Source organism: Saccoglossus kowalevskii, chromosome 4, assembly GCF_978046115.1.
Source record: "Saccoglossus kowalevskii chromosome 4, keSacKowa6.1, whole genome shotgun sequence".
Lineage (NCBI taxonomy): Eukaryota > Metazoa > Hemichordata > Enteropneusta > Harrimaniidae > Saccoglossus > Saccoglossus kowalevskii.
The window spans coordinates 3140695-3154090 of NC_140644.1; the positions used below are offsets into that span (position 1 = coordinate 3140695).

Sequence of the window (13396 nt, forward strand, 5' to 3'; positions counted from 1 at the left end):
CTTCTTAGGGGAGAACACTAGTTTGATGTGTATTGTACATACTGTACATGTATATGCAATCTCTGTATGATGATAGTCGGACCCACATTTTATTAAAAGCAGGCTTCAAGACAACAATATCAAATGGTGTCAAGTTCAATGTGGTCAAATATCAGCAAATTAAGAAAAAAATTCTAAACACAGACATGAATATAACTATAGGTACATGTAGTATATAATTTATCGAAGATCTAAAATTGGTAACCATGTGATATACTACACAAGTTTAATAAATTCAATATTATACAGTTGCCAATTGGAGGTTCTTCATAGTTTGCACTTGTAGTCACTAACATATTTGTAATGTAATTTAAAACACACAAAGAAAGAGATACCGTATTAGGTAGTCATCATAGACCGCTAGTACAATACATACATATTGTAGCTACATGGTGTAACAGACCTACTAACATGTATGGGCATGAAAAATGCATTCACCAGGTATCCCAAGTACATGTAAATGAGAATGACCATGGTGTACTATGTCGTACCTACTTCACAAAGCGGTAAAACAAACAAAAACAAAATACACGCATGGTTATATGCGTTGCTGTACGCTAATATAAGTGTACAGTAGCTATGGAAAAAGTTTTTGGAAAAGTTGGAGAAAGGCAAACATTTAATAAGTACCACAGAATTACAAGTCTTTACAAAAGTCACACACAATTCAAGTATATCACCTAGCTACTATTCTTAGCGATAAGCCTTTGACTCAACACCAGGATAATATTGATTTACAATTAGAGGTTTCCATGCCAACCAAAACATGGCTAAAGCATTACAAAGATAAGAGCCCTCAGTTGCCATAACACTACTGTGTACTGTGAAATAAGTTGATCAGGTTTATGTATTGTTACCAGGGTTTCACATCATTAATAATATATTGCCCATCCCCGCGTACTCACACAGACATTATTAATATTGATTACAAGTGTTATATGCGAGCATGGGGCATGATGCGAATGATGACAACAACAAAATTATAAGAACAGACTACCAGTGACAAATCTTAATTAGATGATTATATCTGCAGAATTTATTTATTACATAACAGTATTAAAAACATATATACAGTATTATATTTACACAGAGATGTATATTTTGTGAACCATGAATATACAAACCTTCCACATAAGTGATTACAAATTAGCGGTATATGCACTTACATGTACAAATAAGTGGAGGTGTGCCAATGGTTGAAATAAGTTATATTTTAATGATCCAATATACAGCAATTTTTGATTCATACATTGCATGACTAGTACAGGCAGTACAGCATGATTGCTTTCTCTCTCTCTACATATATATATATATATATATATATACATACTGGTACTGTAAATGGCTTCAGTTTCGCAAGCCAAATTTTCATGAATTTCGTTAGTCAGTGAAAGCAAATTAACCAATATTTGTATCAGTGAAAATAATACCTTTACCTTGATGAATGCCATCAAATCCAGGAATCACAAACATTTCTATCAGTTAAAATTGAATGGTTCACATGAAACCATAAAATACTGAATTCTATTTTAGGACATAGCTGGGAGTATTCAAGATAGACATACTGAGCCTTGACACTGTATACAGTTTTTATTTTCATCTATTTTGTCGATACATGTATGTACAAGTGAAAAATTAAAACCCTCTGAATATGGCAAGTTAATCATGGGATTTTTTGTTTCCTTCACAAAGTATCGGTAGTCAATTTAAAATGTTCTTTCTATTCCATTTTAAGTCTGTATCCATGCTTACTTAGTGAATATTCCTGCAACATCAAATCTGCTGAAATTGAAGTTAGTGAATTTTTCTTTCTCTTTGCAGTAATTGAATATATGAGTGCTGTTATTGATATCGACAGATGAATTTCGAATTAAACTGTCACAGAAAGCAGACATACGTGTTGGAAGAAGATATGCAATATGTGCAATATAGTGGCAACACAAAATCACATGACAGAAATCTGTCAACACATTGCAAAAAAACAACTTAAAATCCCCCGCAGTGGCAGCTGTATTAATATATTAGGCAGAGGAGAAAAACAATCGTTTCCGATAACACTACCATCAACATTTCATGTAAAACTCAGACTTTTATTTTATGCGAATAGCCTAGAGACATAGGATATATGAGTTTTGATTCACAGAGGTACAAGGCCATTTCCTAGATGCCTCACTAGAATGACATTCAGAATACAGATACATGTATATTGCAATCTTTCTAAGGCAATTTTATAGCAAGTTTAGTTTTCATATTGGGTGCCCTCAGGGTTACTGAGAATTGATGTTTGATAGTCAAGGTCTCAATACTAGATTATCTGCAATATATTATTCATATTCCATACATGTATTATGTTCCAATCTATGAAAGTGAATTAGATTAATATTAATTAAAAGCGCACATAAACCATAAATCCCATAAGTTGTATACTGTTAAATTTACATAAGTAAATACACTCTATTAATATAGCAAATATGGTACATGAATATATATATAATATGAAAAAAAAAATCTTCTGAACAGACTAAAACATGCCAGTTTTGCCAAAATCACATCTCAGGCAAAGAAAAACAAATTTGAATATTTCATAAAAACTGAATTTTTTTCTTTTTCTTTTTCTGACAAAAATAACAAGCAGCCTGTCGGCTGAGATAGCTCCGCTGTTAGCAATGCACATGGCAATTAAAGAACAGAAGATATCATTAGAAAATGAACAAATCTGAGAGAGGTCCACATGTAGTACCTATATGTATAATATATCAAGAAGTCGAAAATATCACTTTTTACCAAAAATTACAAAAATATTCATCAAAATTAGAGAATTAAAGATATCATTATGAAATGAACAAATCTGAGAGAGGTCCACATGTAGTACCTATATATGTAATATCAAAGCAATTGGACTTGCGGTTTTCAACAAGAAGTCGAAAATATCACTTTTTACCAAAAATTACAAAAATATTCACCGAAATTAGAGAATTAAAGATATCATTACAAAATGAACAAATCTGAGAGAGGTCCACATGTAGTACCTATATATGTAATATCAAAGCAATTGGACTTGCGGTTTTCAACAAGAAATCGAAAATATCACTTTTTACCAAAAATTACAAAAATATTCACCAAAATTAGAGAATTAAAGATATCATTACAAAATGAACAAATCTGAGAGAGGTCCACATGTAGTACCTATATATGTAATATCAAAGCAATTGGACTTGCGGTTTTCAACAAGAAGTCGAAAATATCACTTTTTACCAAAAATTACAAAAATATTCACCAAAATTAGAGAATTGAAGATATCATTACAAAATGAACAAATCTGAGAGAGGTCGACATGTAGTACCTATATATGTAATATCAAAGCAATTGGACTTGCGGTTTTCAACAAGAAGTCGAAAATATCACTTTTTACTAAAAATGACAAAAATATTAACCAAAATTAGAGAATTGAAGATATCATCATGAAATGAACAAATCTGAGAGAGGTCTACCCAAGGTACATATACACCAAGTATCAAAGCATTCAGGCTTGTAGTTTTCAAGAAGAAGTCGAAAAAGTAAAAAATGAAATATATATATTTGGAGGGCATGTGCATAGTAGTAACATGTATGTTGTGAAATTGGGTATATACATCTGTAAAGTAACTGTCTGAGTTTGACAAAGCCAACCACAAGACACACACAGTATATGGAAAGAGACATTAGCAGGTATAAACAGAATAAAGCACATTTATAACATTGTTATCTATAATTACCACATAAATTAGATGTGAAAATCATTATTAAACAACGCTTTCAAAGACAAATGATAGACAAAACACTCTAAAACGTCATAAAAAAAGCTCTGTGAAAAGTAGGGTAATAACCAGTGTTCACATACCTCCAAGGTAGTGGAGAGACATTAGATCTCTTCACACAATAGAGATGTGGTCATTACAATATATGCTGTCACTAGGTCTATTGAACACTATTCCCAGTGGACAAAGCAAGTGCTTGTTGAAAAAAAAACAATTCTGAACTGATAGCCTGTGACTATACCATTTCGTGCAGACCAGACAATGACCAATACACAGATTAGGAGGACTGCAATTTTCTCACTAAATGCATGTGACTTCTCAACACAAACACATGGAAATGACAGCTATAGCTATAGAGGGACTGTGGCTTTACATAGCACTGATCACAAATAATATACGTACATGCAGTTCCATTAAAAATACCTTTACGTGCAAATATGTAATTTGTATGAACAACAATTGATACTAAATCAATACAACTAGCGTACATGCTAGCAGGATTGATTTTCAGTGCAGTTTGAACACTGTCTGCATTTGTAATTTTGTTTATAAAACTTTTGTCTTTTTTTTCTGGATAAAACTGAGACCCAGATGTACATTGTATACAAACTATGTATATATACAAGATCCAATAATTTATTCTGAAATGCAAATGTAAAATTTATGATAGATAATTGTAACTATACACTAACAACATACTTTAATTCCTCTGAGAGAATTTTTTGGCAAATTTGGGAGAATACTAAACAGTTGTAGCTGATTTTGTGAAGCATGGCCTCCATGTGTACAAAGCTGACAACAATAATATGCTAAATATTTACAATCAATGCTTTACAAATTAGTAATTCAACAACATAACTGGTATTTATAATTAACTGACAAATATTAAATTGAATTTGATTAGCCATTATATCAACTACAACAATTTATTTGATTATTCACTGATTACCATTTTAATTAGATACTCACTAATTCATCCTTTCTAAGCTGTGTTCAAGCCTTCTCATATGTATAATAATGCAAATAGATTATTTCCTATCATCAAATATAAAAAGGTATCATAATTACAGCAGAAAATCTGTTAGATGATACCTACTAGGCTACATAGCATAAACTACATGTACAATTTTGTACAATTGTGAATGTGAAAATCTTGGTGGGTAAACCCTGAAGGTACATTTTAATAAGTAAACTTATTGACTTAAGCTTATAAGTTTATTCTACAAAAGTCTTTTTCAATTATTACAGGAACTTAATAAGAGAATAAAATGAAAAATCAAATACCGATGTTTTTGGAAATAAAAATTTTCAGAGCAAATTTATGGCTTTAATATTTTCATTTGTTTGAGTTGTTTCATTCTTGATAGCTTGTAAATTCTAGACTTGTTAAATCATGAATAATGAAAATATAACAGGACTCCTACAGTTAAAAGGCCAGATGTCATCACATCACAAACTATGTAAATAAACAGTGATTTCAGTGACAGTGCATATACATAATGCAACTGAGATTTTGTAAAAAAAAAGCGAGTATATCCCTGAATGTTCAGCACTTGATAGTGGTATTTTCAAAACAATAATTACATTCAACCATGAAAAATACCACAGTCCAATTATGTTGTGAGGTGAATACCAAATAGTCTGAGTGAATACTTTGCATTCCCACCGTGTATTACTTGTATATGCACCATGAAAAATGATAAAATCAGTTGGCCAGACAAATCCTGCAATATTGGATCACTGACACTACTAGTCTGCACTGAAGGTTGTGGTAATCTCTTAATCAAACATAATTCTTATTATTATAATCACTCAAGGCCACTTTACTATAATTATTAAAGAATGTTTTTCTAAATTCAATTTCAGGATCATGTTGGATAAGATTTGTCATGAACTGTACACAACTCGAACCCCCATGATGCTTACAGGGATCAGTGAGAGGTTTTATACAGATCATACAAAGTGGGGACGCAACTTTAATAATAACTGCTGCCTGACTAAATGACATTCATTTCATATAATTTAGACATAAGTATTATTCTTGGCTGTGGCCTTATGTCTTGTATTCAACTGCACTGTGGAAATATATGGGGAATTCACACTATTGGGAATACTGCATTCTGAAATGATACCATTAGATTATCTCCACTAAAATTCTATTGTTCATTTGTTTGATGTACAATACCTGCAGCTGTCCTTAACCAAGACTAGTACTATCAAAAGCTAAGGGTATTTATAAATCAACATCAGGTCAATCTGTATTTTAGTGGAGCTAACTTAATTTCAGTCTCAAATGCCTTGAACAGGGTGTGGTGTGAAAACAGACTCTCTAACAAGTTATTGTACAGGCAAAAATATGTATGTTAATAAAGCACTCCCTGAATCAAAATGTGGGAATGCATGACACATTAAAATATTTAGCTACGCCTTTTTTCGAGTGAAAACAATAATTTCAATTCTAACTATTTAATTCAACATAGTGACCGTTTAAGAATAACTTCGCGGTTTACCTGCCTGGTCTACAGTCCTGTGCTCAGTCGCTGGCCAAAATTTCGATTCAAAACAATAACAACATATTTATAAGAACGGAAGTAATATATTAACGATGGGATTGACGAAATAACAGCGTCCATACATACACACTGACCGTGACGATAAATTCGGTGCGTCACGGGGTTAGTGTACCACTACCGGTACCAGCGTGGATGAACGGCGTTAGGACATGTCTTGTCAAGTCGGCGGCAGTGACAATATTCAAACCATTGGAAAAATACAGAATTCGGCAAATACTTGCTAAATTATACGTAACGACAATGTTAGCTCAGCTGTCTGGGGCTATACGGTACTGTTACATCAAGGAATTAACAAAAATGTTTAATTGTGAAAGTGAATACCCAAAAAGTTTTTAAAGCGAGTGTATAAACAACAAGCCAAGCTAAGGATAGCAGATTTCTTACTCGCCAGATTCTGTCTCCCATCTTCGGTCGGCGTCACCTTGGCCAACAATAATTCTTGGACGTGGTGGGTAATCCGTTTCCGAATCGGAACTACTGTAGTCGTTGTAGTAACGATGACCCTGCAGTTGATGTGTCATTTCCAACGGATATCAGACATATCGTACGAACAGAAGGACGTCAACTTGCTACTTGACAACATCCACCATTTTGTTTACATCCGGGTATTCGGACGCCAGTTTTATGCTAATGAGCTCACCTGTCGATTGTCTCGCCTCGATGCAAGTTCATAGGTCAGGCTTAGAAACGGATGGTATCATTTGTGATACACAAACTTTGTCCGATTTTAACAGTTCTAGATCAAATGTACAACATATACGAGCCCATAATTTAGAGAACTTTTATATGTTGGTCTTTCATTTTTGTGAAAATGAAATATAGTGATGATATTTCTTATCATCGAACGGCATAAATTAAATTTCTTTTAAAGGGCGATGGTCGTCGCGCCACACATGCGTGTGATATGGGTCTCATATAAGTAATGGCGACTTCGACCAGACCAACGAGTACAAACTGAGACGTTACCAAACTTTAATTTGATATTTCTTAGGTGATTGGAAGTCACCGGCGGTAATTACTGCAAATGGCATTCAGACCAAAACTCGTAATCGCGATTTTATTAGAAAAGCGCATTGAATTGCGGGAAAGTCAATGTTTATCAACACAAATGTTGCACATGCGCGGCGCGACGACCACCGCCCTTTAATTAGGGTAATTATAATCGGAACAACCGATGTACATACCATGGGTTAAATGTCGAATTTGTCGAATGAAGTCACGCCTAATTACACATTTACCGACTAAATCAGATCACAACTGTGACGTCAGTGATAGAGTAAGTCAACGTCACAAGTGCTGTTTTTTTCACGACTGTCACTGACCGGTTACAAGTCATAATAGCGGCGTGCATAGACACGTTTGCCTCAAATCTGACTAAAATAAACATGAATAAAATGGAAAAACATTAATTACAATGTTTATTTGTTTCTGGATAATTCCTCTTAACTTAAGCTGAATATGTATATTATTTTATAAGCACTATATTTTTAAAAATTATTATTGTTATTAATAATATTACGTACATCATATTTTGCATTATTGTAATTATCGCCATATACCCTGTGGGTTCTCTCGATCATTACCAACACTTATGATAAAAATGCCAATAAATTGAATAAATAATAAAACATAATAATATATATAAAAAATAAATTATAAGATACATGTTAGAAAAAAATAAATAAAAAAGCCAAAGATCTTATTGCAATTATTGCTTGATACCGTAATCAGAATGTTCATATCCGATATTAAGCGATATTACCCGATATCAAGCGATATTACCCGATATCAAGCGATATTACCCGATATCAAGCGATATTACCAGATATCAAGCGACATTACCAGATATCAAGCGATATTACCAGATATCAAGCGATATTACCAGATATCAAACAATATTACCAGATATCAAGCGATACTACCAGATATCAAGCGATATTACCCGATATCAAGCGATATTACCCGATATCAAGCGATATTACCAGATAGCAAGCGATACTACCAGATATCAAGCGATATTACCCGATATCAAGCGATATTACTCGAATTTAAATATTTTTAAGTGAAGACTCGAGTAGTGATACATACTTTGTCATTCCACCGGTGACCCTCATTGAAAACGAATACACGTTACCCTATTCATATTTTATTCTTCACTTGGTCCGGTGAACGGACCTATTACTGTCGTGATGTACAAATACTGACACGTCGAAGACGAGTTGGGGTCAGCATGGTTGCTTAAATGTTTTGAAAAGATTGTCGCATGATGGCGCCTTGGGGAAAAAACCCGTAAATCTCTGGTCAACATAGCAAACGACCTCGGACGCTATAAAAGATACACGTGCTTAGTATATATAACTTGGAAGGCGCCGTATATGTCAGCGAGCAAATGACACGATTATGCTTTTTTACTTGGTCAGATTTGACTGTCATATCGTCAAATAAAATCACCGGAACAAACCCCCAAATATTTCGTACATGCGGCGCCACGTTACGAACTTGAACTTGAAGTTCCATGCTGCCAGAGACTGCAACATTCTTAACCGATGGAAAATGACTTCGCTGTTGTTCACCTATAGAAATACTAAAATTGTATTCTATGTTTTCGACCTTTTTCACACGGATAGCAAGTTTAATTCAAATGCATTACTTTACTCGCACACGGCCGCCTTGGAAGATTCGCCGTGTGTCGTCACCATTCTGGCGTGACGGCGTCATCTCAAGTGTAGTAGTTTAATCGCAGTACCAAGACATTTCAAGCACTATGAGTAGTACTACTCGTATATTGCACAAAACGTCTGGTTATTTTGAATATTTACTATGTACTAGTACTTTATTTGCCGAGTTGTTACAGCGTATGAACAGCGCCATCACCAACTAGCTGCTTACTAAACTTTTTTTTCCTTGCTGATCAAATACAAGCTCGATTTGACATAGCGCCCTCTATACCCGTTTTCGTTTCTGTAAACAGTGCAACAACACTGACAATAAACAACCAAAATACGCCTTGTTTATTTACTGAGTATGATAATCTATTTTTTCCTGGCTTAAAAAAATAACGTTATTTCATTAATATTTTTTTGTGCCAAATTGAGCGCGGCACTGTTAGCAACTCGAAGCTCTGGCGTATTAGAATCATGGAGAAAGTGGCCGTATTTAGTAACATGCGTCCTCTACAGTACCTTCAGAATATATACTACTTCAGATGTGAAAACTGAGTCACATATGACACGTAAAATGTCATTTTCAAAGCATTAATATTGTGTTTTTGTGTGTATGTGTGTGATCATTGCTTGGAAAACGGTACTTATATTTTTCGGAATAAACAAAATCTACCAACACATAAATAGTAGCGAAAATTTGATAAAAAAAAAAAAAACAACAACAACGGATAGCCATGAGCAATTTCAATACCGGTGAATGTTGAGTGCCATGGTTCTTAACCCAATAAAGGTTTCCAATAACTCATAAAAATCGCTAAAACATATCATTTTACCCGGTTTCTCCGCGGCCAACAGTTGTTGGGCCAATTTACGTGATAATTGAAACCCCTGAGTCAAAACCGAAACGCTTTTACCACTCGCCGTGACCGTACCGCAAAGATGGCCGCATACCTAGACCCGTATAGCAATGAGTTTCAACACCCCAAGGGGTTTCGCATGCAAGTGGATAAGCATAGAAGTTCACTGAAGTGATTCTGATTTGTGTAAATTGCATTCTGTAAGGCAAAGTTAACCTTTTGTCTAGGTTAATGAAAATAGGGGAAATTCAACCTCCTTCGCCATTGTTCGACTTATTTCTCAAGAGAGTGTGTAACACAAAAATGGTAACCTCCGAATTAAGTATTGTCCCGGACAGCGGAAATACTCTTCACTCACGAGGAAAACCAATGTTTACGTGGGAACAGCCTGCTTTCATTTTGACCACACGTGTACCTGAGACAATAGCGTCTCACGATGGCGACGATAGAGGTGATATTATATTATATCGAGCTACGTTTACTATTTTTCAATTCCGAGGCTTGTTCCCTACATGTGAAATATTCACAATAAATGCATCACGAAATGCAACGTTCTCATTTGATACAAAGGCCAATTCATATAATCCTGCACTACATCGTTCAGATAAACACTATCACAATCCAGACGTAGGATAATTATCGGTATGGATAATCGCCATAATAAATCATTACATTGATAGTATCGGGAAGGAATGAGCTAGAGGAGGTCAGATAATTCAAATGTCATTTCAGTCAAATGGACCATTGTACTCGTACCACCATGTTCACTAATCAAAGCAAACGGACACTTTAACCCCCGTTATTCATAGTAGGACGCCCATTTACCATCCAACGGTAGCTTCAAAAATAACATCGTTAGCGTCCGACGATGTATACTTTAATTTGATATAATTAATAGAACAATCCCTGATACTCTACTAATATCGTAATAATAATAATAATAATAATAATAATAATAATAATAAGTTTGTTCCTTCTTTTTTAACGGCACAATTTCACAACAAGGATAAGATAAATCGCATCTTTCCTTTATGGAAGTTGGTATAATGACTTTGTGACCGCGTTTCGTCTTCACCACGACCGTACAGAGAGCCGAGCTGAGTGAATAACAGCATAGGGATACAGATCAAAATGCGATACCGACATCAACCATGTTATATTTTAGTTCAACATCTTTCCACTTGCTCATATAAATAAATAACTTGAAAATGCAAATATACTAGAGTGACGTCAGTGAATACTCAAAATTGACCAATTGTTTGGTGCAATCCCTGAATTTGATAAATTGAGTTTGTAAACAAGACAAAACGTTTGTTATCATTCCCCGTAAATGTCAACTTTAATTGCCAAATCCTCGATGTATACAAGGGGGGGGGGCATTTGACAGAGGTGCCTCATATAATAAAGAAAGTAACCTACAGAATGAACGTTTAAATGAGTTCTTTCATTCTACCCAAACCGCCACTGTATGCATTTTATCTGTTGGAGAAATCCGTTTTACCTTGAATACAGTCCATACTGGGTAATTATTCGATTCATTCAGCGACACAAAGCCCTTAAAGGCTTTAGAATCTCTGTTAAATTAAGCGAACTAACAACCTTCTTCCGCTATCTTGCCTCTGCTAGAATAAACGTTGGGAATAACTCTAACGCATTGTAATCATATATTTTAGGTTTCTAAACTCATGCCATAAAACGGCAAATTTTAAAAATATACATAAGTAAATATACGTAAGTAAAATTAAGAACATGCCCATTCATACTCTTACTTTGTGTCTCTTGATTTCAAGCGAGACGCGTAAACTTAGTGTAGACGTACAATTATGTATTTTGTTAAACCACACATCTGGCTTATATGAGACCGAAATGTGACAGTTGGACCGATTGTCAGTCAAAATAACGTTCTACGTGCCACCGTCAATTGACTTCGTCGTAACATTTATTACAGCCATGCACAGTCCCTCTATCAGTCTATAGAGGGATTGTGAGCCATGTATGTGAGGTGCACGCCACGAAGAACCCAAACAATGCCATAATTCCAGGCAAATAAGCATTTCACAAGATTGTACTTTAAAAAAAAAACTACAGAGACAGTATCCATTTGTGTGATTTGGCGGTCACTTATTTATACAAAGGCGTCATATTCCAATTTGTATATATTTTTTGAGGTACACAGTTTGCCGCGCATTATTGTAACTGACAGACCGTACTGCATACTTAATTTCAATTATCTACGCATTTTGATTATTTGTACATCTCTGTGTAACTCCATTCATTTGACATGAAAAGAATGTCAATAACTTTAGTCTTGATTTTGTTCACGAATGAACAGATTAGAATAATTGTAACTGTCATAGTGTCAATACGTCTTCAACTTGAAACTAGCGGAAATTAATCCTTATATGTGAACGGATTTGTGTTGAAATTCACTAACTAAAAAGTGCATTAGCGTGATATGTGCATATGCTTTTGTTGTTCAGTTTATTTCGGTGTTCCGTAAACAAAACGGGCGATTATTTTAAAATAAAGTGCAATAACATAATGATAAGTTGGTAAGTAAATTCCGCTAAATTAAATCCACGTGATGATGTAAAGTAACAATAGAATTCGTGAATTTAAAACCAAGTGAAGAAAGTGAAAACCTCAAAATAGTGAAATTAAACGACAGTGAAAATACGACAGTGAAAATAAATGGTTTCACAGTAATACCACGGCTCTGGCTGCGTCAGTTTGCTAGCGTATTGTGATGGGTGTGCAACATTTTGCTAATCACCAGAATTTTGGCTAACCCTGAAATCAGAATAAGAAATTCTGGCTAACAGTAAATGATGAGCCGAGCGAAACATTATCCAGAAACAGATAAGGGATTACACTTTGAAGTACATGGGGTACACATCTTTATATTTTAGAAAATCCGTCAGGTTCTTTAAAACATGACATTGAAATACATATACAGCTATACTATTGGAAATGAAAGTGTAAACAAAAAGTTATGAATGCATATGTACGTGAAAAGACCCTCCCTCTATTTCAAATGGTTATACTTTAATCTGTTTCGAGAGAAAATGTAGCTCGTTGTTTACAAGGATTCATCTTGTCTGATTAAGTGATGACAATTTTGAGCGAAAATTTCTCACCAAAATGTTGCTCGCAAAATTATTATCGCGACTGAGTCAACTTCCCAGATGTTTGTGCCAAGTTAACCTATCATATAAATAGATACATGCTATTTATGCAAATTGACTGTATATACTAAGAGTACTTTATTATAAGTTACCGACAGCTTGAATTAGCGAAATTGTAAATTAGCTAAAATGGCATTTCAGCTAAAACAAGACATGTTTTACAGTAGTCATCAAATCTTATTCGAATAGAATTTAAAAGTTCTAAATTGTATCTAAAAACTGGTCGTGGAAATGTTTACAGACGCAAAAGTTAAACTGATTTACATCGTCAACTTGAATACG

The 13396-nt window shown here is 34.3% G+C and overlaps 1 protein-coding gene across 3 annotated transcripts in view; it reads right to left on the reverse strand.

Moving 5' to 3' along the window:
* Positions 1 to 13396, reverse strand: part of LOC102801935 (protein inturned-like) — a 65441-nt gene that overhangs the window by 19823 nt on the left and 32222 nt on the right. Inside the window, exon 1 of one of the 3 annotated variants that reach the window (XM_006814844.3) lies at positions 6794 to 7043. The exons of 1 other annotated variant lie outside the window; for it this stretch is intronic. In XM_006814844.3, coding sequence (XP_006814907.2) covers positions 6794 to 6930 — 137 coding nt within the window. In that variant the 5' untranslated portion in view covers positions 6931 to 7043. Of the gene's footprint in view, positions 1 to 6793; positions 7044 to 13396 lie in introns of those variants that run through there. One more of the 3 variants, XM_085497667.1, reaches the window with a different exon arrangement.